This window comes from Amblyomma americanum, chromosome 6 (assembly GCF_052857255.1).
Source record: "Amblyomma americanum isolate KBUSLIRL-KWMA chromosome 6, ASM5285725v1, whole genome shotgun sequence".
NCBI classification, from domain to species: Eukaryota; Metazoa; Arthropoda; class Arachnida; order Ixodida; family Ixodidae; genus Amblyomma; species Amblyomma americanum.
Genome location: NC_135502.1, coordinates 35656553 through 35682203, shown reverse-complemented (window position 1 = coordinate 35682203; position 25651 = coordinate 35656553). Strand labels below are relative to the sequence as shown.

General features: G+C 45.1%; 1 protein-coding gene across 4 annotated transcripts in view; it reads left to right on the top strand.

Moving 5' to 3' along the window:
* LOC144136593 (pro-neuropeptide Y-like) overlaps positions 1 to 25270 on the top strand; it is a 205587-nt gene extending 180317 nt beyond the window's left edge. Inside the window, exons 1-3 of one of the 4 annotated variants that reach the window (XM_077669067.1) lie at positions 1756 to 1826; positions 5467 to 5659; positions 6629 to 8944. In XM_077669067.1, the coding sequence (XP_077525193.1) occupies positions 5478 to 5659; positions 6629 to 6659 (213 nt within the window). In that variant the 5' untranslated portion in view covers positions 1756 to 1826; positions 5467 to 5477 and the 3' untranslated portion in view covers positions 6660 to 8944. Of the gene's footprint in view, positions 1 to 1755; positions 1827 to 5466; positions 5660 to 6628; positions 8945 to 18704; positions 18772 to 23971; positions 24174 to 25120 lie in introns of those variants that run through there. The other 3 variants (XM_077669064.1, XM_077669063.1, XM_077669066.1) reach the window with 3 other exon arrangements.
* The last annotated feature ends 381 nt before the right edge of the window (positions 25271 to 25651 follow it).

The following is a 25651-nucleotide window of genomic DNA, read 5'->3' as shown; positions in this document are numbered from 1 at the left end:
AATCGATCCACATTGTGATAACCTCGGACCTGTCCAGGAGTCGGTAGAGGCTTGTCCACTGGTGACTTTGACGAAACGATAAACGCAAAGTCGTGGCTCGTCCGTCATGTTGATCCATCGGACAAGCGGCGGGCTTTACGTGCTTTAAATTTAAAAACCCGTAGATCGAATAGAACTTCGTATAGAACGCGCTGGCTACATTTTCTATAACGAGTAATCTGAAATTTTTGTTAATCTCTTCCCTTTTCCACTTCGTGTATATCGGCGTGATGAGGTTTGATATGCTTCAGTTGCCCTTCAGCCTTCCCAGGGCGTAGGCAGAAAATTCAGCTCGTCTTTTCGTCTGTCGATCCGAAAAGCCGCACGCTCACCAAGTAGCAACAGGCACGCAGCAAACAACAATCCTTCTTGGTCATAAAGACCGGTAACCAAGTTTATTATCCTTCCCGCTTTTTTCGATGCTATGGCCAAAGGTGCTGATATATGATGAATTCGCTTATGTATTCAGTTGGTAGTTCTAGCTTTGCTTTTTCTATTATAAGTATTAATTTCCAAAAGTGGCATTTGATGCCGTTTACAATATTCTTCTTTTTTTATTATTCCCCAAAATGACACACCTAAATATATTTGTCACTTTTTAAGCTTCTCTGTCGATTAAACGTTTTCTCACGCACGTCAATGCGCACGCGCTTACAGAATCAGGAAGTTAGGGGAAAGAAAGATGATTGTTTCTCTGTGGGTCGTTTTGCTCTTCCTTCCAAATCTACTCCCTCCGTCCTCTATTATTAAAACTTTTGCCATTCTGATCATACTGCAATAAGCCTCCTTGTATGTATGTGCCATTGAAAGCCGAGGCAACAATTAGGCTAGGAATTTAGAGCGGCCTTTTGCTCCGTTCGAGTGTTGTCCCCTTCAAGAAAGTGGACAAATGAGGGAAGAAAAGAGCCCCCATTATGGGCGCTCCTTTATTCCCACACAGGAGGCGACTTTTTCGACATATTCATACCCGCGATGATCCTAGGCGCATCTAAAAGACGCGGCCCCACGATGTTCCCGCCTCCTCGTTCCCGCCACATGATACTCCCGTATGCAAGCACCGCTTCCAGTTCCTACTCATGAGACTCCCGTATGCAAGCACCGCTTCCAGTTCCTACTCCAACGTTCCAGCTTATTCTGTGCGTCTCGTATTTTCCTTTCTACCGCTTTCCCGTTATGTATATATGAGGACGGTCCACTCGCCTCAATGCGTGAGGTCCGCATGAGTCTCGTCCAGACCGCGACCTAGCCCAGCAGCTCTCGAGCGCCGAGCGCGCTCCTGTCGTCCACAGGGCAGCCTATGCTAACCTGCTGTTCACTCCCCTAAGGTGATGTAAGTTTCTTCGGCCACGGCCTGGGCGAGTCGGCGCGCATCGCACGAGAATATTCCACCAAGACGACCAGCACGACGGGGGCCCCCGTTCCCGGCGAAGCATGAATTCAGCCGGCCAGTTCCCTGGACGTGACACGAGCACCATTGCGTAAAGGGCCGAGCTGCTTGGCCCCTTCGCCTCTTCCCTCTACCTCCTTCCCCGGGACGCGGAGGACACGCGAATGGACCTGCGCGCAGGAAAGGTAAAGGAAGGGGGAAGCGGACGCGGATGTGGGAAAGGTTGCAGAGTCCTGGCGATAGAAATGTTGTGTATTGAACGGAGGAGGTGGAGGAAGAGCGCGGAGGCGAAGTGATAAAAGGCCCCCGCGTGTCCGCTGGCTTCCACATTTCCTACCAGCCCGTTGACTAAGCAGCCCGCTGTGAGTGCGGAAGCATCCTCGACACTCATAATCGCTGGGTAAGTCGGCTCTTGAGCATCTTATTGGCCCGCGCCGTACTGCTTCTGCCACGTGCTAGGGAAAGTGTATTTGGGGCGCAATTCGGCGTGCTTACTGCATTCAACTTTCCGCTTCCGGTTTCTTTGGAGTGGTCGCTGCAAGCAGCGTGAATAGCAGAAGTATGCGAAATTAAGTCATCATCGGGCGAACCAACTAGCAGCACGGAGAGGATGCTGGGAATTTCCTCTCCCGCATTGTTTTGTCCACGTCCCTTTCCCTTCAACGTTAGGATGACGTACCTGACAACCTCCTAAAGTTTCCAACTTTTGATTCTCTCATCTAAATTGCTCTCTAAAAACGGTGTCGCTATCACGGACTGGATAACATTTGCGCCTTGTCCATGTCCCATATTTCTCAGACTACAGCCACGTCAATATGCTATTGATTCGTATTCTTGCATGCAAGATTAGATTCAAAATAGTGTATTGTATACTTAATTTCTTTATGTTTTTGTTGGTTTTCTATTGTTCATTCTCTTTTTCAAGCCAAGAGCCACCTTTCGGCTCACTCACATTGCTTTCGTTCCCTGTTACAATTCTTGGTCGTATCTTCGTTTACCTTTTTGTTATTCATTTACTCAGTTCTGAATGTGTTTGTTCACGTTTGTGTGTAGTTACACATAGATTACCTTCTTTTTAGTTTGCGTCGCATTTTTCTCTCTCTGTGCCTGTTTGCTTGTCTGCTTGTTCGTTTGTTTTTCGGTTTGTTTCTTAGCTGGTTTTTATTCTATGGCTGACCACCACAACTGTGACGCTAAGTGCACGTGGTTCAGTTCCACGGCTCTGGAATATCATATTGTTTACATCATATATACTATATTTTATATCATATTGTTTATATATATCATATTGCTTGTAATTTACTCTTAACCTTCATGTTGGGACTTAAGAGGCATTTACTATCGTCGTATGGCTAGACGTTTGGCGTATCTTCTTTAATTCTCGCCGGCTGATCATGCATTCATTCTCACTCTTTGTTCTCGCGTGACACTCTCGGGCGGATTTTACCACCTGCTTTAAAGCCTAAGTTAGCATAGTGATTTCCGCAATGAAAGAGGCGTTCATTGACTTATCCGATAGTTTTATACCTCAAGCCGTAAGTCAGTGTCTTTTAAGACTTCTCGGCAATCGTGAAACAACCATATTCATCCGGAGTGCCCTGTGTTCCATGTGCTGGAACACAGCTGGAGGTACGCTTTTGCGGCAGTGAAGGAATATTCGGTTATCCGGCAAATTAAGATCTCCATTCCATGACCTTGGGCTCATTCAGCAGTCTGTCGGTAGCTTTAGCTTCACGTCTAGATCCATTTCAGAATAAGTCGTATTCAAAATTAGTGAGGTTGTTATCTGGAGCCCTTGGCGTCCGCTCCCATTATGAAAAGCCGAAATGTTAAATTCACATGGACTGGGAAATTCTGTGATTCGAGCTGAAATATTTTTTTCTGGTTTTGAAGCTGCTTGTATCCACAGGAGCAGTGTATTGCAGTAAAACATGAGGGCAGAATTCAAGCACCTCCTTCAAAAGACAACCGTGGGGTAAGCTACTGTCTGGGCCCGCCCGTTCCGTGGGGTGCCAGTGATATATCTTCACGGAGAAGCAAAGTTGAGCTCATTGTTACCAAAGGCTTAGCTGGCATACTGCGTTTCTGCAGCAGCCTGTTGCACCTCTCAATCGAAGGTGTCCTTGTACAACTGGGAAGAATGTAGTGTATCATTCGCACGTTGTCGACCTTGGCGTGACCGAAAAGACCAACGTGCATTACTTGATTTGAGAGCTCTTCGTGGCCCTTATACTCAGTTGTCCGAGAGTTGTGAACGTTTTAGAGTTGAATGGAATTTTCAGAAGCAGGAGAAGCTTTTCACTGTACTTCGGTAGGCCATCTGTGGTCTGCGAAGACATGTATACATTTTTGAAGTAGAATCAGGAGCAGGAGCAAAATTAGGAGCAAATGCAAGAGCGGCTATTTTGTGCGCTTAAGCACGGGATTAGGAGTCTACAATAAATTCTGTATACACGGGCCCATCAGTGTCGTTTCGGTCATTTTCGCTGCAGGTATTCCACATAATTATTGTAGAACGTCTTCTGCACGCCGTCTTTGTAGGTGACGTGCGCTGTTCATGGGAAGTTTTCACGTTTGCGCGAACCTTTGAGCCACGCTCTATCCAGAGTGACGACTGTGCAGAAATACTACACCTGACGCTGTTATGCATGTTACGCAGTGGCTGACGCTGTTATGCAGTGGCTGACAATTTGTTCTGATGCATAATGTCCGTGCCTGTCAATTATGGTAATGTCCTCACTTACGATGCGTAACAGGCACTATTCACCACAAGGCTTCTATAAGCACCGACGCAGGCCTCAGAAACCTAAAAGAATGCGCTGCTTTTGTTTTCAGTTCAATGCCCTGAAAACTCTTAAAGCATATCTTATCATTTGGTTCAAGTTGTAACTGATTACACAAGGATATTCTGTACAACAGCATTCATTCTGTATTTGATTTTTGTTTGTGTACGCTTAATATCATCTCGTGCAATTGTGATATTATTGAGGGCTTGTCGGATCACAGGATAGTTCTGATGCCGTTAAAGGCTTCAGCAGATGTCATATATACTTTCTCCGAAACAACGTTTTTTAATATTCAGGCCGCTGATAATGTTGCTGTGCTGGAGTGCCTTGATTATTCATATGTAGATTTTATGCAGCTGTATCAATCTGGTGCAATTACAGACCATCTACAGGAATTCTTTTCTGAATTGACAGCACTGTGCCTTAATTGGTATGTTACTAGAAAAGACAAAGCGCACTAACAAACTAAGTCATTTAATAACTATAGAAATCCTTCATGTCAAAACCCATGGCCTAGAGTGTATCCCTAACGAGTTTTTGTACAAGTACGCTGAATACCTGACGATAACATTTCAGTCATCTATGAGTAGCGATTGTTCTCCCTCTGACTGGTAGAAACCAAAAGTTATACAGGTCTGTAAAAACGAAATACTTCTGTTAACAATTATGGTCCAATTTTTCTCACTAGTAGAGTTTCACAATTACTTGAATACATCACATCCAAGCACCTATTCACCTATATTGATCAGCATGACGTCCTATATTATCGCCGGCATGGCTTCTGCAATGGGCTCTTAGCAGTAACCAAAGTCACAGGGACTCTCAGCAGTAACCCAACTCACAGAAACAGTTCATCACCTCACAGAAACAAGAAATTTTTGTGGTCATACAGACATTATATACCTTGACTTTGCGATAGTATTTGACAAAGTGTCGCGCCAGAAATTGTTATACAAGGTCAATGCAGTCGTTGAAAATCAAACGCTCACAAAATTATTTTTCTCGTATGTAATGTCTCGTAAACAACATAATAGTCAGAGGTTGTCAGTCTAAAATTTTCCCGTCTCTCCTTGGAATGAATACATAACCTTTTATGAGTCGTGTGCTGTTGTGTAACAAGGTTTGTCACGTGCTCATTTCTTAGAGCCGCAACAACAAACTTGAAATCATTCAAAGCAGTCAAGTTGTAGCGTTTTCTTCGCTATCAAAAGAAATTTATTAACACTCGCAACTGACATCGGCGCGCACGTGCAGGGGGTGGGGCCATGCGCAAGACTGCCTTGCTGTTGACAGTGCTGTGCCTGATCCTTGCGGGCAGCGTGGCCCAAGAGGCCGGCGCCTTGCAGAGGCGCAAGCCGTCCATGCCGCCCGTCTTCCACACCGAGCAACAGCTGCTGCAGTATCTCAGGGAGCTCGACGACTACTACCTCTTCATAGGCAAGCCAAGGTAGGTCGACTGACTGACTGACTGACTGACTGACTGACTGACTGACTGACTGACTGACTGACTGACTGACTGACTGACTGACTGACTGACTGACTGACTGACTGATTGACTGACTGATGGATGGATGGATGGATGGATTCATGGAATGATTGACTTAGTGGCTCAGTCACTCATTGACTGACTTAGTAATAATTTGTTGGCTGACTGACTGACGACGGACTGAATGGCCATTGACTGAGTTAATAATTGCTTGGATGATTTATTGACTGACAGACCGAATGGCCCAGCCGCTGACAAATTAGTTCAGTTGCACGTTGACTGGAAATTCATTGGCTGATTTACTGATTGCCTGGTTAGCTTATTAATTAATTGATTAATGCATCGAATAACTTGATTATGAGCTAGTTTATTAATTCATTGACAAATTTGTTGATTGATTGACTCGCTGATTAGTTGATGGTTGACTGGATGGTAAACTGAATTACTAATTGACTGAATGATTAATTGGTTCATTTATTGGCTTACTGAATGAATAACTAGCTGACGGACTGACGGATGGTTAATTGCTTAACTGATGCGCTGAGTATTTTTATGATTTATTTATTTATTTATTTATTTATTTATTTATTTATTTATTTATTTATTTATTTATTTATTTAATTTTGGGTGGCCTAAGAACGAACCGGAATCTATACTTATTGCTGCTAGTAATGTGTTTTTACGGTATCTTCTTTAGAAGATGCACTAAAATCATGCACTGTTTAATTATTTTTTAATTGAAGCATCCTTTTCTTCATTTTGCTTAAACAGGCTTTAGTTCATAAACGCAGCTAGGCAGCGCTACGGTCGAACTTGCTTTGCACTGTTTTAGATAGGGGTTCTGGGCTTGATGTCATTCGAACAATATGACTCTCCGGCTTAATTCGTTTCGATCTTCCTTCCTTATTTTTCTTTGTTCTTTGTTTTCAGATTTGGACGCAGTGTGCCTAGAGGCAAATGACGCCTGTGCCGACATCATCTTCATACAGCGCTCAAAACAGCCCTAAAGACGGGCATCTTTCCCGAATATTTACGGCACCTTATTGACACCTGATAAATTCGATGACATGGTCCCTGCTTTTGGTCCAAGAGCCTGGTGACTGTCTGCTTACGATTATGCTGTCACTGCGTCAACAAATCGTCTGTGGAAAACCTATGCACGGACATTTACATACATTCTCAATTCATTTGTCTCCCAAGATCTTCAGAGCAGTTGGACCGATGTATAATGACATGCAATGAGTGCTTGTTGCTTGCGTTCAGTTTGAGAAATATGACGAAAGCAACTCAGTATTTCAAATGTAGATTATTTCGTCAGAACATACTTGTTCACAGACTGCAACAAAGTGGAGCACCTAATGAAAGCTGCACACGTCTGAAAGCGTAAAATTCCCCTTCCCTTCTTTTTGTATGCGAGCCTATGTGATAAATCCCCGCGTTGTTTTACAAGTTCATACTTTATTGCATATGCCCAAAAGGTTCCTGACGTTGGCAACTTTTTGAAGAACTCGCTTTCGTTAGCATGCATGATTTAAACTCCAAAGAATATTTAAAATTTAAGTGTATTTGCAATGCCACGTAACGCTAATCAATGCCTTCTCTTTGTGACTTTTTTGCTTGCAATGCACATATCTTATGCTTTTCATAATGCCTGTTTATTTCAATGCTCTGCTGCTCCGGCTTTGAAGCTCTGTAAAACAGCACATCCTCTTCAGTTCTCAAAAAACTGTACAAAACTCATTGCGTGTACTTTAATCATCTTCTAAGAACTTCTACCCCGATTGTTTTATCTCGTGTATAACGTGTACGTGCTCAGAAGTGAGTTACTCAGTGCAAAATACCAAAACTTGGCGACAGCAAATTCAGTTACCACCAAGAGTAAGTCTATTCAAAAGCGCACGTGAACTCGAATTAACTATGGCTGGAGATGAGTTCAGGTGCTCCGAGTATTTGCCTTTATTTTTACCGCATAATGTGGCATCTTGGCACTCTCAGGTCGTGCCTCTCGACCGGTCTGGCACTGCAAGTAAGGAACGCAAAGGGTTCTTACCGGGACGTGTTGCTGAAAACCCATTTTTGGCCCCCGCAAATGATAAACCTTCCGTAATTTGTTAAGCATGAACGATGACTAAATTGTCACTAGCCGCTGCATTGCCTATGTACAATTGACCAGAGCAGACACCTCTGTGTCGTTTACTGCCACCTCTTAGAGCAAATACACCCTAAACAATCACCCTACTGAGCGCTACTTTGTGTGGCTTATTGTTTACTCGTTTTCGATCGCTTGACGATACCTTGGCTTTGGGTCTGTGTGACAAACTTTTATCACTGTACACGTTAACTGTGCGGAAACATGATTAAAGTACTGCATTTTTTGTTGATACACGCCTTTCAGCCTGAACGTTTATCTGGAAGGAGTATTCGTCCTCTAACCACCTATTTTTGAGACATGTTCGCTGTTCTGAACATTCTCTTTTGATCGCCGCCAGAATGTAAACACTAATAGATGTCTAGTACAAAGCAGTGAGAACTGCGGGAGTTCAATGAAGTACACAGCATATGAGGGAATGCTCAGAAATGCGCCAGGTGCATGGTATGGCGATGCGATCCACGAACTCAAGAGGGATAGCAGCCTCCGAACGAATTTGTTTCCTGTGATAGTTCGAACATGGCATATGAAAATTGATTGCTGTTGCCACTGCCTGTTAACGTATAAAGATATCCTTGCTTAAGTTTTCTTTCTTGTTTTTTCTGTCATGATCCTGAGCGCGGCTCTAAAAGCAGTAAACAAGATAACGTCGACTTCGAAATCCGTAAAATACAGGTTAGGTTAACGAAAACTAAACCACATTCGATGTGGTAATACGACAATTGCTTGTAGGAAAAGCTTGGTTTCAGCAAGTGTGCCTGCCAAGACTTTGTAAAGGTAAACGCTGAGTGGTCTTAGTAAGAAAAGAACATGGGGAAAATCGCGGCTTCAAAATGCAGTGCGTGCCTCATGATGGAAGCAAAACAGCGACTGGCTGAGCGTTTGTGTGCAGCAGGATGATATCGGTTCTCATCCTAACACGACTTACATTCTTTGATAATAGAGAATACATCTGCATGCGCTAAAAGTCACCTGTGATGAGTTTACATGAGCGGAAACTCTAGTTGCCACCTTTGATGACATTTTGCATTTTAAAAATACTTGACAAATGTAATTAGGTAAAACGGAGAACATGGGACCATTTACTGCATGAAACATGTAATAATACCGAGAATTTTGGGGGCATTGTCTCACTTCTCCAAATAAATTCATTTTGTCGCATTCGCTTCGTCTATTCTGTGCGGTAACGGGTTGTGAACACATACCGCCATGCGGAAGACTTGCTGGGGTGGGCCGCTTGTACGAACTAGGGAATCGAGAAGACAAACTTTTATCGCGCACAACAGTCAAACATTGATGGTAGCCACCACATGTAAGTAGGAATACTCTGTATCATAAACAATGAGTGACTCAATAAGGGTTTTATTATTGGCCTTTATTCGTATTATGATCATGAAAAATCAGTTTATATGCAGCTGTAAAGAGATAAACAAAAACATCTCTAATGGTGCTAAAGAAGTTGGCGAAGTTAACGGAGTTCTGTACTGGCCGTTGAAGCAGAATGCGCTGAAGCGGCAGGAGTATTTCTTTTCTAGAATGAGATTGCAAATATTACATTTTCTTCATTCAAAATCTTTGTTCTCTTAATTGTGTTCTCTGCTTGTTGCATGGGTAAGGACTTCCATGTTTTCTTTCGCAATAGTAAGTGGAAGCAAAATGGAACAAGCTATATGGTAGAGAGGGGGAGAGGGGGTGCTGGTAGGGGGCTATTGAAATGTCAGCATATATTGTGATATTTTCACTCTTTGTAATCGCCGTTGCGTTCTCCCTGCAAAAGACGTCGGATGGTGAACAGTGCTCGAAATGTCTGCCCCCGATTCAGGACAGAGAAACATAGGCCTAAAGGGAAAGCATTGTCCGTACCGGCCTCAATGCGGATATTACATAATGAGTTTCGCTGTGGTGCATAACTACCTCGGCCCCCTCCACTCACCCTCAATCCTTCTTTGAGCCTGTTTCTGTCACTACCTCCCGCAGGCCTGTGAGTATGTGTGGCGGTGAGTGAAAACACCGGAACAAAAAAAAATTGCAAAGGGAAGAAGAGGGGATATAAAGGGAGGAAGAAAAGGGAAGGAATAAACCACGTGGGCGGCTAAAGCGGGCCGCTCCCTCCTGCGCCCTCCCTCTATCGGAGAATTCTATTTCTCGCTCGGCGTAGACAGGGCACAAAGGATTCTTTTCCTCTTTCGCTGAGAGGGGTGGTCGTGATGTAGCTGCCAAAATCGACGTTCTAGAAGCGGCTGCCAATGGGAAAGGGAGCACTCGTTCCGTCGAAGCCCTGCGCGTTATTCCAGGATGTTTTTCACTTTATTTTAACTGAGCTGCTCCAGGTAGCGAGAAGCAGTCGAGTGGTCTCAGTAATGCGCAACATATGGGTCCCCCTCTCTGCCCAAGACCTTCTCCAAAGTATAGCGTTAATTAGAAAGTGTTCAGAAATCGTCGAAATCTCAATAAAAAAAAATGTGTGGTTATCTCATATTTCGGTCTGTATTGTACCGACATTTACAGGGTGGCTTTATTTTTACTTTTTTTTCTTGCCTGTGTGAGAGGCGACTGCGAAGTTACATGTACAATCTATGAAAAAATAAGGAGTTGCTTCTAAACCGTGTTTATGGGACTTAAACGGCACACGTGGAAGCACTTGCTATTGAACGAGGAGGACGACTGTCCGGTGCACCTTCAAGAAGATTGGAACGCTGGACGTGCATAACGAATCACGCAACATGACCTGAAAGCAAACTCTGTGAGCTCTACGCTTTTACAAAGGCTGCTCACGCGTTTCGCTTTTCAGCCGCTTAGTGGAGCACTTACGGCACCCATCAAGCTCTGAACCTTTACAAGTTGAGGGGAACACTTGTCCGCACCTTTCAAGATATTATTAGGGGTGCCGTAAGCGCTTACACAACTCGGCTCAAAACCAAACCACAAGGCCTGAAAAACTTCTTCCAAGCCTTTACCACCCCCAGACAGCGTTCAGGTACATTATTTTTTACAGTCACTTCTTTTACCAGCGCTTATTAGAAGACATGCACACGGCACTGTCGGTAACGGATGGGACTGACACGCGTGATGCTAGAAAAGGTGCCGAGTCTATGCGTCCTTTCTGGCCCGTGCCCCTAATAAGTGCTGGAAAATATTAATTCAAGTGACCAGCTCCAGCTAGTAGCGCCGACGAAGCTGAGGTAGGAGCACTCCGCGACTTGCCTCGGGTAAAGATGTCGTCACTGCCTCGAAGGAGCAGTGGCTTAAGACGCTGCCACCAAGCGCACCAGTTCAAGCAAAATAAAGAAAAGCCTCCCAGCAAAGTTCACCCGAGTGATATACGAATTTCGGTGTCAGCTGCCACTACCCCATATGACAGCACAGAACTCGTGTGACTTTGAGTGAACGTAGCTGTGATCTAAACTTGAGGGTGCGTGAGCAGGCGGCGGGCAGCTGCAGCGTAATCTAGGAGATCAGAGGCAGAAGGATTTCCAGGAAGTCCGGCGAGGAGAGTACAGTGGCTGAGACAACATACAGCCCCTCTACAATGGCTCTAGCGCTATTTCGGGGCCACTTCTTCATTAGGTGTCCGCAATCTAACAACACTACACATTCGCCAATCTAGCAACATATCCTTCGCGTTCTGCTCATAACTGGGCGGTACCTTTCGTAAAACGACGTTTGGCCAGCAAATGCTTGCACATATTCTGCCCACTCTGTTAAACTATTTTCGCGAAAATAAAGTTAATATCGAAAATGTAAATAAGAAGAGAATGCATTCATTCTTTCTCTCGCAAATGTAATTTTTCTGCTTTTCGTGGGTTGTTTTCTCCTGTGTCTTTTGGATTTTTTGCGGGTTTGTTGCTATTTACAATTGCTATTATTCGCTGATCATGTTTGTCATTCATATTGTGTCTTTACCTTTAACAACAAAAATGCTTAACTATGCGTAGTAAGAGCTAAAATGTCTGTAAATGTACTGGGATGTACTGCCTAAATTGTAAGTGCACCAAATGTTACTACCGACACCTTGCTGTTTTGCCATGTATTGGGGCCCGAGCGCTGTCAAGGGAATTAACCTTCACTTTTGGTCTCGGGTCCCTCAATCCTTTTTGAAATGAAAATAAACTTCAAACTTCAACTTCAACTTCAATTAGATTTAGCCAATTCATCCTCTCCCGACGCCTTCGTCCCACAAGCTGACTGGTACCATCTCTCTGGGTGAAGGCGTAGAGACCTCTCCTTCTCGGCATCCCTTTCGTCAAGACACTCATGGTCTATGGGTGGTCTATAGGTCTTGGAAACTCCCTGCGTGATGGCGACGAATAAGCCTAGATGAAGTCGGAAAAAAGATAGGTCATTGCAGCAAGGGATGGCGCCGCTTCTCTAGACATTGCGCATTCGTGCAAACGACGCTATCAGCGAACATTTATTTAACAGCGAACACTGAACTTACTTAGCGGTTATTGTCTTTAAAAAAATGGAAAAAGCTCTCTTGTTTCACTCCACAGTTGAGAGTCAAATATCACTGCGAATACAGAAATCCTTTAGATGGACACCGAGGGCAACACCATTCAGTTTTAGTGCGGTAGCCCTGCTAGGCGCATTTCCTTTTTATTTCGGGCATACGCAAGTACAGTCGGGGACAAAATTCTGTGGAACACATGCTCCGTAAACGCAGCTGATAGCTCTATTATTAGCCGCAGGCTGGAGACCACACTTGTGGAGGTGAAAGACAAAATCCTCTTCTCTCACCACTGCAAGTGTTGTCTCCATCAGGCGGCTATTAATGAAGCTAACGGCTGCGTTTACGGAGCACGTAGTTCACAGACTTTTGTCCCCGACTGTACGTACATACCCCATTTGCCAAAAGTAAGCGAGCAGCAGGTTTTTGCTTCTCAACTGCTGCTGCATGATATTCCGCACTTAGCCATGGTAAACCATCTGCTATTTTTTTTTATTCTCGGTAACAACATATTATGCGGCTTTTTCTGGGCATGCTATTGTCGCGCAGTGGAAGCCGACGAAGTGGGTAGTGGCGCGTGCAGAGCGCTTGTGCCAGGCCGTCTGCCATTGAATCACGTAGCCATCTCTCACGTCGTACTGTATTCATTGCCTTGCTGTCACGTAACACTATGGGTTTGTGCGACTGCAAAAGACGCATTTATTGCTAAAGAACACGCATTTAAAAATATTCCTGCCACTCGACTCAATCACTCGATGCATCGCAGTTTACTAGAAAATCGCTTGGTGTTGGTGAGACCTGTACTTCCCTTTTTTTGCCTTTTCTGGCCTATAAAAACCTTGATTTTAACGAAGGTAGCTTGTTTGCCCTACAAATACGGTAATCTACCGATACAAGCAAACTTCAGTTCGTCCTTGGTGTCCATTCAACACTGCTGCTTCGTTATCCAGTGCCAATCCCCAGCGACGTGAAATAAAACATTTTACGAATCACGTTGATGCCCTACACCCTGTAATTGAGCCTACAATAGAAGGGAGAAGAGGGGCTCGCTATGACACACATGACGGAAGCCAACAGTCACCGAAACCAAGTAGCATAGGGGATATTTTTATATATAATTTGTGGTGTTCATCAATGGGAGAAAAATAGAGTAATTATTATTATTATTTAAGCTTATCGATTAGAAAGCAGAAGAAAAAACGACCGTATCTCACCGGCTGGATCCGAACCCACGACTTCTGAATTCGGCGTCTGGTGTTCTGCCAACTTAGCTACGGCGACGGCTGTCCAGTCTTCTACTTTCGGGGTGTTATTGTATAGAGTAACACCCATTCACACGCGCCCAAGTATGACACCACTCGGAACGCTGTACGATGAACGGTTGCATCACAATTTTGATGCAAAAGTCTAATAAGACGCATAATTGAAGGCGCATATGTCGGCGTTTAAAACTAGCCTCCAACATGACTAGGACACGTAAGATATATGCAAAGCGAAATCGTATAACCACCTGAGAAGCTCTAGGAGAAACAGTTGCTTCAAATTTTGATACGAATGTCGGGAAATCTGGCGCCACATGAAGAACTGCCAGTGGCGAGTCCGTATATAGACGAACGACATGTGCAGGATCGTTTGAAGTGGTGGTGCTCGGCTTGCTTTGTGCGTCATACGGCGGCTTGATGACGTCACCCTATTTTTCTTGCCATGGCTGGGATTTTCTGAACCACCTGCGAGTACACACACAAACACACGCCGCCAGCTGTTCTCGTAATGGGACTAGTAATTCCTCCGCATTAGAAACCTGATGACTAGTTCGTGCTATGGCTGGATTATCCTGTCCTGAATAAAATGCAGCTAAGTATTATTTTATGCACTAGGTGCCTTCTTGCTGCGCTTCTCTTAACGAAACTCCAACAGGAGCTGATGCATTCTTCGCAGCTATCATCTATGCTTGAAGAACATGGGTGATCTCTGCTATCCAGGAAAGCACGGACCTGCCTTGGTAAAGTGATCCCCCACTGAAGGTCACGTCCACAGGAATAGATGTAAAAGGAGCGTTGTCCCTTTCCACAATGTTTGGTGTCCGCACAGGTTCAGCTGTGTGGAGTGCGGGAACGGGTGTAGAGCAAGAGTAGATTGGCATCTGTATAGAGGTGCACCTGTTCACCCGAGGTGACGGAAGCAAGGACGGACAAAAATTAGCAGACACTGGCCGAACACGGTTAAGCAGAAGTATTACCGTATACCACATTTCATGCATTAGTACTTCCTGCCGCCGCGGTAACTTAGTGGTTATGCATGGTGTTCGGCTGCTATCACGACAGGCGCGGGTTCGACCCCGGACGCGGCGGTCGCATTTTGATGCGAAATGCTTTAGTCCGATGTACTGTGCGATCTCAGTGCACGTTAAAGAACCCCTGGTGGCCGAAACTATCCGGAGCGCTCCAGTACGGCGTCCCTCATAGACTGAGTTGTTTTTCGACGTTAAAACCCCATTAAGCATAAACCAAGCATTAATACTTTCTGATGTGAGAAACTGTTTTTGCTTTCTTTAACTAGTGTGCCCGAAGGTCTGTCCTCTACCAGTGGCTTTCTCACATGGAGAAAACGCATTTACCATTTTGTGAGTGCCCCTTTTAGGCACTTAAGGTCGATGCAGCGATCTGTAACAACTTCACTTCCTAGGAAACATGGAGCATATCCAGCTATGGCCTCTCTATTTTGTTTCTTTGTCTCCGTTTGCTTTTCTAGGATCTACATCTTACATTTTTAAGTACGTGTTTAGCCTTTAATATTCATATTGAGAAGGAATTAAATAGAAAAATCATTACCTCCACATTATGCTGCTAGCTAATGTACCCACATTAAAAGCTAATATTAAAGTTTTGTTAAAGCCGCTAAAAATTTGAGAAATAAGTGTGTCGACATTTAGCAACAATTACCGTACGGTCCATTTTCCGCAGCTAGTCGGACTTGCTTGACTGACAGAATTAAAAGCCTCGAACCAAATCAGAAGTCCAGTGGCAGTAAAAAATTTTTTTTTCAACAAATGTCTGCCAATTCTCCCCGCAACATTTGTCACATAGCGAGAGACGAGTCATGCATTAGCGCCTATTTCTCCCCACAGCTTGCTCACGTTGACGCCAGGCAGTTCGACCGGAATAGCCAGGCTGCGTAGAGCACGTTGACATGAAACTTTGTGACCGGGCACCATACACACGACTATCTATTCAGTAAGCGCTGGCATAACTTCTTCCCGGAGCAGCGGAACATGCGAGTTTGGCTGCTAGCTAACGTTCTCCATCGATTGCTTTCTCGTGCGACCGCCAGGGGGAGACACGCGATCGTCGCGCCACGTGATATGAATGGTAGCGTTGATGAGTAGGTTACGAAATGCTGCCCTATGAATAAACCTGCAGCCCTTATCTCTTATATATAGTTTATGCCGAGTGCTTACGGGGATGCAAACACTTTCATAAACACGACAGTGAGGTTTTTCTGCGTCCTGCCAACCACGTTCTATTTGTGGGATTGAGAGAGCGGCCCGTTAGCGAAGCTTTTTGTGTGCATGGCTTTCGAAAGCGTCTATGTAATATGTTATATAGCAGTTATACACGACTTCAAATGCTTTGTGCAAAATTCTGTTTTCTGTCGCATCTGCTTTCATGCAAAGATAATTCGAAACGCCAGTTCACACTAATTTTAGATTCCAAGACGCTATCCTGTGTTATGCTTTCTAAATCATATTAGTACCCGATGAAGAGCCAGTGATGCCAAAGACGAATACCGGAATAAAACCAGGCAAATCAGGACAAGCAGGAGCATGGTAACCTCGCAGTAAAGTCCAGGAATAGCTGGTTAATAGGTTTTTTTTTATGCTTAGGTACACCTTAAGCAAAATCTGTTCAGAAATTACTGCTGTGTGGGCTGTCACTCGTGCAAAAAGTGCAGCAAGTCTACGAGCCTATGGGTGACGCATGACTGTCTGCACATCCCATAAGTATAGACCGATGAGGACTATGCTTATATTTTATTGCAACGCTGCCACTTCCTCTACCATAAAGTATTTCACGCGTTTGATATGCATCGAAAACCGAGAGAGACTGAGCCCAGCGAACGAACTTTTCTGCCCTTTTTAAATTCGCTATGTCATCATATCTTTCCCAGAAAGAGAGCGTGCTAAGAAGGTCTATGGGCTTCCAGACAAAATTCTTCGCCGAATTTTGATGCAGAGAGTTACATCCACACGTACACAAGCTGCCCCGGGTGGCAAAGCGTGAAAGTGCGTTGTGCGGGACATCCAGTAAAAACTTCGTGCAACCCCATGAGTAGACGCTGCTCTGCGATGCTCAGTGCACTGAGTATTTTTCCATATTGTGTAGAAGACGCACCGGACTGGTTACTAAAATACAAATACATGCAAAAAAGAACAACTGTACAGACGAAGCACACTTCGCTTGTGCAGTCGTTATTTTGAGTATGTCGTCGTCTTTTTCGTAACCAGTCCGGCACAATTTTCTTCACAGTGAAAATCAGCTAGTCCCTGTTACCTTTGCACATTCACCGAAGTGTGCTGTCCTTTATCTTTGCTACGTTCGTGCACCAGTGTAACAGTAAAGCATCACATTTGTTTGGTTTATTTTATGGGGATTTAACGTTCCAAAGCGACTCAAGCTATGAGGGACGCCGTAGTGAAGGGCTCCGGAAATTTCGACCACCTGGGGTTCTTTAACGTGCACTGACATCGCACAGTACACGGGCATCTAGAATTTCGCCTTCATCGAAATTCGACCGCCAAGGCCGGGATCGAACCCGCGTCTTTCGGGCCAGCAGCCGAGCGCCATAACCACTCGGCCACCGCGGCGGCTGCATCACATTTGTAATTGTAAACGATATATTGAAATGAAGCATTTATAACAGCTAGCCCTGTATCAATCTCGTCGAGATGTAGCCGCCCAATCTCGGTTTTTTCTTTAGCCTTACGTGGGCCGCAAGTTTTTGTTCAATAAAAACGTTTAAGGATGCAATTACTGTTTCTGGATTTGAGCCGTTCAGAGGGAACACTGAGCCTCAGCTAGATTCTGCACCTGCAGTACTAAAGGTACTAAAGGAGATTTTGCAGCCTGTCTGAGAGCTAGAGCTAAGAAATGCGCGGCGCGGAAGACATGTTTCATTTTACACGAAAGCAGACGCACTGGTTTTAATAACTGAATCCATCCTTTGTGCGTGTGATTTTTATAGTAATTTATTTGAATTTCATAGTTCATGTTTGCCGCGTATATAATGTTTTGGTACATCAAAGCACAATTACTATCAAGTTCATAAGATGCCCGAAATCTCCGGCAGCATAACGGCAAAAAAAGTTGAAGTAAATAAGACTTGTGAACAAAACCGCCACCCATTATCGTTCTAGCCCCATCCAGCAAGGCAGCAGTGCGGTGAAAATTACTGAGCGTTAATTGTGATCGACAGGTACCCGGCCTCTAAGCGTGGGGAACGCTGCAAGCGCTAACGCTGACGCGTTCCCGCCACCCCCGTCACCCCACCATGCTCACACATCATGTCCCCCCCCCCCCCCCCTTCCCATCTTACTTTCGTCGTCCCCGCTGCCTTTCTGGACAATCTTAACAAAAAAGAATAAAGATTATGAGGCTTTATTTCTGTATTCCACTCAAAATATGGCTGTACATCTTTCGGATAGGCTGGTTGCTTGCTACATACTACACAATCAGAGAAGATCCCAGAAACCGAAGGAGGGCGAGGGTTGGATTTAGGGATTAAAAAGAAACTGGGAAAAAATTAGCAGGGGGAAGTATGATGAAGAGGAAGGGTTGAGGGGGAAGAAAGATTTCTAAACCACGTGTATACTTCATCATTGTTAAGCTGATGGCGAGACGTAAGCTCCGCCCCCTCCTCCTCCTTTACGTCCCACCCAAGCCTTCTTCTCGCTATAACGCGTTCAACGCACCACCCTGGCCCGCAGGCAAATTCACGCCACGGCAGCAGCAGTGGAGAGTTTCCTTTATGCAGCCCGGCGGGGAGTCGAGTGGCTGCCATTCTTATGCTCCGAGGGAGGCACTCTTACGCCTCTCTCCGCGTAAATCGCGCGTCCACATTTCTTTACGTTATTGTACGAAAATACGATAAAGTGAAGAGTGTTCGGCAGCTTGTACTTCCCAACGACCTGTCATAGGGACTAGCAATAGCCGCATCCATAAAACGTGCAGTAAACGGAAGCAAAGAGGCTGGAGTGTGAGAGGAAAAGAGAGAGAGAGAGAAGGGGAGAATGACGTGTCCGGTGGCATATTGTGTCTCCTCCGACGATGCCGACGTGCCGGCTTACGGTTACGGCACACGTGGCGCCGCTGCGTGGTAGCGGCCAGCCGCGGTGATTTGTGGGGGGCGGACTATATAAGCCCCTGGTTGAGAGGCCGTTACGGCTCAGTAGGCGCATCGACACCAGTGAATGTAGAAACGGTGAGTGGAGACGAGCGCTTCTTCGCGGTTCTCGCAGAGACTGCGCCGGATTTCTATTGGTGCGCTTCAGTAGTTGTAAATAATAATAATAATTGGTTTTGGGGGGAAAAGAAATAGCGCAGTATCTGTCTCATATATCGTTGGACACCTGAACCGCGCCGTAAGGGAAGGGATATAGGAGGGAGTGAAAGAAGAGAGGTTGTAAAGCAAACAGGTTTTGAGAGACGCGCGTTTAAAATGTACTGTTGTGCGCCAACTTGCACTGCATGTCTTGTCTGCAGGAATGAGAGCGTTTCCTGTCAATGTCGGCATGTATCGAGCTCGGGTCTTTAAATTAAACTTCGATAACTATCCGGTTTATGGTGCTTGCCTCAAAGGTTTGCCTGAAGTGTTTAGTTAGTGGGTGACAGTGCAATAGGTCGGTTGTCGATGGCTGCGCGTTCCTTCTTGTAGGCTTGTATTGCACCATTGGACTTAGCTCTGGGTGCTTTCATTTGTATCTTGAGACCGTTTGAATTTTTTTTCTATATTTATCACATTTTAACATTTTTTATTTCCTTTTTCTTGCACTTTCTAGTCTTTTGATATACTTATGATAACATATCATTTACTAAGCGCGTCAGGCTGACGCAGTATTTTGGTTTGATGCGTCAAAGAAATCCGCAATGTCTTAGTGAAACGTGTTTGAGGGGGAGAGAGAGAGAGAGAGAAAGAGAAAACTTTATTAAAACACCAGTCAACGAATGCCAGGAGAGAAGTCCATCTCCCCCGTCACCCCTAGCCGTCGGCCGGAATCTCTTGGGACACAGCAGCGGCAGGGGCTTGACCGATGATTTCCTGCTGGGCGTTAGGGTCTCGGCTGCAGAGCAAAGCCTCCCAGGATTCTAGAGTACGTGAGCTACCGTCCTTATTCGGACATGTCCACACCATGTGGACCAAAGTTGTTGCCTCATCTCAAAATTTTCACATTGACCTGAAGACTCCAGGATGCAACTTGTTGTAGAGTACTGAGTTCGGAAAAAAAATCCCGTCTGTAGTTTTCTCCACATAACCTCCTCTTTCTTTTTGAGCGTTCTGCCCACTGGCGGATAAATTTGCCGATTTAGTCTGTAGTATAGTGGGATCTCCTGGTATGCGCGCATATCCTCTCTGCTGTTCTTAGTTTCAGTGACTTGGGAGGACACATCCGCAAACGCGACTTCGCAAATCTTCACTTTTGGGTTGACTGCCTTGCATGCTGCCTCCGCATCGCCTTCGTTTACCGCAGAAGGACAAATTTTGTTCAGTGAAAACTCTTCTCAAAATTACGCATCAGGGTGCTTCCGGAATGGGAGATGCCGGTTTGCAAAAATATCTGTGATGGCCACAAATGTGCAGTCTTGGTTCTCTCTAATAATTTCCTCTCATCAAAGGGGGCCAGCGGAGCATTCGAGTATGTTCGAGAATGATTGCTTATAACGTAATGAAAAGCGCGTTATCTGTCTCACTTCTCGGTGGACACCTCAGCCGCCAATCTAGCCTCCGAAATCAGCTTTGGATGGAATATGCTCTGAGTAAGGACATCTTGGCTGCCTTTTACAACGAAAGTTGTGATACCTTTGTGCAAGCCATTTAGTAGAAGCAATTTAGGGTGCACAACGGCAGTCGAGTAACGCGTTTTTGTAGGTGGACACCCCCTCCACGTAGTACCTCGAAGCGCGATTCAGGCGCCCTCTGAACCATTGTGCCAGTTATGCTCTCTTCCTTTCCTCAAAACCAAAAGAGTGTTTAGACTGCGAATCAGACAACGCTGTTAACCATGCAGACCATTTGCTTTGTGCACGTTGGCCCTGGAATCCGCGAAGTGTGCCGGGAACGCGATCGAATCGAGGAACGCAAGCGGGAAAAGGCCGAATATGAACGCGAGCGTATAGACGCCAAAGCTGGCCTGTGAGACGTCCAACTAGGCAGCCACATGTGAAATGTCAAAATGTGCCTGCCACTCAATGCCCTTTAGACGCTCTCGCTGATTGATGCGCTACACCGATAAGCTTAGATCTCATAATTTTGTATTCACTAGACCTTCAATCTGAGTAACAGAGCACAGAGCAAACGAAGGCGTGAGCGCTTGTTTCCTCGAGATGCACTAAAGGTAGCTCTGTGAACATGTTGGATTAGGAAAACGAGGCTTATAGCACGACTTTTGGTTACATCATGTAAAGTAGCCTACGAAGCGCGACCGCTTGCCAGGCTCTTGCTTTGGCGAGCAGAGCGTATATACGAATGCGGGAGCAGATTTCTGATGGTGCGGCGATCCTCCAGCAGAAATCTTGCGGCAGTTACGTCGTTGAAAATGGTCACATATCTGTAGCTAAATATTAGACACTTTCAGTGCGAAAGCGAGACTACACGCTTCCGACAAAAAAAAAAAAACATTGTGTGGAGCCTCGGAGTCATTCGGGTAAGCTCGGGTTAGTTCGGAAAAGCTTCATGCCAGCTGGAGCCAATGGGAGGAAGTTCGGGATAGTTCGGAGGAGCATGGTGCCAGCTGCAGTCAATGGGAGGGTGGCCTTGAGGGCAACCTTGGCACCCTCAAGGTCCCTTGTTTTCGTACAGCAAAACGCTTGTCTAGAACATGTTCTGGGCGTGTTTAAGGCTGAACACGCGATACCTAGCGATAACATTTGGTTAAATTGAACTCGTAGGATTTCATCCTCATTTTTTGCCTTCCTGGTCGCAGCGGTTTTAAGAGCTGCGAAACACACAGTTAGGTCGTTCTACTTTGCCCTGTGTAGCTTTCAAGCAAGGGGTACTTTCGCATGTCTACTCTGTTTAAGTACGTTAAAACCCGGCCACTTTCTTACGTGTGCCCAAGATGATACAGGTTTGCTATGCTCGATACTTAACTACGGCGGCTCTGAATCGCGGTGTAAAGCATCATCCTCTTCTGGGAAAGAAAAAAAAACGTAAGAGCAGTACGATGCTTCGCAGTTACATTAATCAATATAAGCCCATTTCGTTCCCTGCACCAAAGGAACTTTGCATAGGAAGAGCGAGCCTAACGAATTTGGCAGGTTATGTTTCATGCAGAGACTACAGGTACGAATTATAGCATTTCTAACTTTGCACCATTTTACCTTAAAGCAACGACCTCACTTAAGTAAGCGACTGCGTACAATGCCACCACTGAGCATACTCGCTATATTGTGCGGCAACCAATGCCTTCTGGTCCCATCGCATAGCTTTTGAAATCGTACAAATTTTAGACTCACAGTTGCAAACTGTGAATTCTTTAAGAGATTTACGAATTGTGGCCTCCGACGCGTTATAGAAGTCAGCACAACACAATAGCTTCCCACAGCCATCAGAAAAATCATGGTTTCCGCCATGGTGGCCATAGCCGGCCATTTGGCAGCCATTTGGCAGCCATGAGCTGAACGCTACGACGCCTCGCTCTCAGCACGAATTGCAGCAATGATTCAGTACCACTGTCTTTGTCCTTTCGTTTATTTTTGCACTCTCTATAGCTCGCTCAACCTTTCCACAAAGTTGTTGTTTTTACGGCCTGAAACATGGCTGTTCCTGTCGTTTCCTACTTATGGTGCACGTCAAGCTAACAGAAGCAAACTTTGATGCTAGACATCATAGAAGAAAGGCAAGACAAGGACTTAAAAGCATCTGCAAGACCTCATCTCGCACCACGGCCTCTTGGCTCGCCGCTACTGCGACTGTGTGCACTGCCAAACAGATCTTGAGCCTTGCGACACTGTGCATTTGAGGTATAGAGAGAAAATTACATTTCCATTGGTCGCTCCGATGTTCTAACGATTCTTCTACTATTACTCTTCCGGCCCTTCATGAATGCGCTGTGCTAAGAGCGTGGGGATGCGCTCGTGCAAAAGCAATATCTTGGAGTCCAGTTTTCCACAAAGAAAGACAACTTCTGCCGTTGAGGACGTTTAGCTAAACATTTGAATCGTCGAACACATAAGCGGCATCTCGAGGAACAAATGTGATTTAACGAGTTGTCTTGAAGTTTTCACTTGCAGTCAGAAAATCGTCCTGGTACATACATCGTGTAGTGGTCAAGCGAGCACTTCCTCTGTTTTGTGTCGCCATTTGTGAGTGACATAAGCCTCCCACAGTGTGCGCAACTGCTTTACTGCAATGTTGACATCGTGTAGTGGTCAAGCGAGCATTTCCTCTGTTTTGTGTCGCCATTTGTGAGTGGCATAAGACTCTCACAGTGTGCACAACTGCTTTGCTGCTATGTTGACCGGAATCCGCTGAAATAATAGATTCGTTCCGTGCGCTTTGCGTGTGCATGGTTCATCAGAGCACAGGGTTGCTCATCACTGCCTTCATTCAGCCTTGCTATCCCGCATAACTATTAAAGATCCAAGATAACTTTACAGCCGAAAAATCAGTGCCACGTAGAGAAGAACATACGTGCACAAGCCTGACTGAATATTATTCAAGCAAACGAGCACATATGTAGTGGGATGAGGGAGAGGTATGTAACGTAGATGAAGGTACGCTGTGTAAAGGAGCTTGAAGTATTTGTTCTATTCATGAATCACCTTCTACTGGCACAACTCAGCTTCACTTTAATAGCCTATGTATTTCATTATTACCGTTATTTACGTTGTGCAGAGGGAAATGCACGCAGAGGCGTAAAAGCACATCTCACCAGCGTTTCTTTCTTTCCTTTCTGCCAAAAAAGAAAGAGACTACTGATCTCTCTCAGCGCCGCGCTCAGCTGTGCGCACAGCTATACCCAGCAAAGTGTTAATTACATTGACCTATTTTTTTTCCTTTGACTTGATATCGCCTTTTTCCTTAATCCCTGTGCAAGGCAGCAAACCGATACCAAATTTTGGTTAACCTCCCCGCCTTTCCTTCTGCATTCTCTCTCTCTCTCAGCTGTCAATGCGAGTGTTGCATAACTGCAGCACACGCTGGCGTTAAGTTATCGCACGTATCCCAAGGTAGGGAAGTCAGTAATATGTTTTGTGCTGTAATGTGTTTCCAGTCACGCAACACAAGTCGCATTGTTGCTGAGCGTGAGCTGTTGCGCCACGTAATGCTGCATAAATAAAGCGCATGTCCCATAGTAACGGATCATTTGGGAAGCAGTAGCACAGCGGCCACATGGGGAATTCTCGGCCGAGATCAATTCATGTACGCGTAAACAAGGAACTCATAATGACCCGCCTTGCAGCCCAACATCGTCTTCCGCACGCCATGTCCCCCTCGACGCTGGTGGCCATGCTGGTGGTCCTGATGGCCTCTGCTTCCGTCTCACTGGCCAACATGGGCGAAAGCCAGAAGCCAAACATGCCGCATGTCTTCCAGAACGAGAAACAGCTCTCCCAGTACCTCCAGGCGCTCGACGACTACTACCTGCTGCTTGGAAAACCCAGGTATGTACATACGTACACAGCACGAAAAAGGGCGTATGCCTCAATCGCCATTCGTTCGAGCACCTAAAAGGGCACTAGGACAAAACTGATTGATTGATTATTTGATTGATTGATTGATTGATTGATTGATTGATTGATTGATTGATTGATTGATTGATTGATTGATTGATTGATACTGCTATCTAAAGAAATCAGGTTATTTCACTAAATGCGAAGTTTTCACTAAATGCGAAGGAAAGCTAAAAACTGAAAGGTGGGTATCGCCGCTTCACGCCGTTCTTACATTCTTCGAGAACGTCGACTGCAGTTTTTTCTTTGTAGATTTTTCCTTTATGGAGTCATTCAGAATAGTGACAAATATAATAATAATTGGTTTGGGGAAAGGAAATGGCGCAGTATCTGTCTCATACATCGTTGGACACCTGAACCGCGCCGTAAGGAAAGGGATAAGGAAGGGAGTGCAAGAAGAAAGGAAGAAGAGGTGCCGTAGTGGAGGGCTCCGGAATAATTTCGACCACCTGGGGATCTTTAACGTGCACTGACATCGCACAGCACACGGGCGCTTTAGCGTTTTTCCTCCATAAAGACAAAGCGGCAAATCAAGTGACGTTACAGATCTATATCTATAAAGGCCGCATTTCCCTTTCTTTGTGTTCTTAGATCGCCAGAACGGCTGCCTCTACTCTTAAGATAATAGGGCACAAATGCTGTAATGCGTGCAGATAAATAAAAGTCGAAAAAAGAATCCTAAATTGTACAAATACTCAAACAGAAGAGATCGGGCACAACACTAAAGGAAGCGAAAGAACGGAGAAAAGAATGCCTAATAACGTTGTCATCATCATGAAACTCTGGAAGTTAAATATTAAAATTTTCGCCCATGTGAACCTTAAGCTTTCTAAGCTAGTAGATAATCGTTTATTCACATCTGCCTCCTCTTGTTCCAGGTTTGGGAGAAGTTTCCAGGACAGCAACGAGCTCAAGCGATGGAACTCTCCTTACGCGGAATACCTTCGAACGGTGTGACATTTGGCGGTTGCCAAAAAAAGCAGATCGAAGAACTCGCGCCGACTCTCAAATTAAAGACGCCCTACAACATGCCACCACTTCGTTTTTCCTGGTCTGATTTTTCTTTCTTTTTACATACTTTTGTGTCCTGATCCTGATCCTGATGTGTCTGCCTGAAGCGGCGTACAGGGAGGTTCAGGAAGCATTAAATGCTGCTCCTTATTCAGTCAGGGCTAAAATCACTTATCTCGCAGAAGTTGCACTCAGGACACACAAAAATAATCAAACTAGAATTTTCAGAAAGCTTTTTGACATTCCCAGTATTTACAGATTCTTTATCATGATATCTTCACTCACAGTAATTTAATGCGCACAAAACATTCAGAAAACTTAAAAGAGTGCTCGCTCGGGGCCATTGATGGCAACGCCGGCTACAAAAACGTTTTGTCCTCACTAGTGCTTTTTACTAT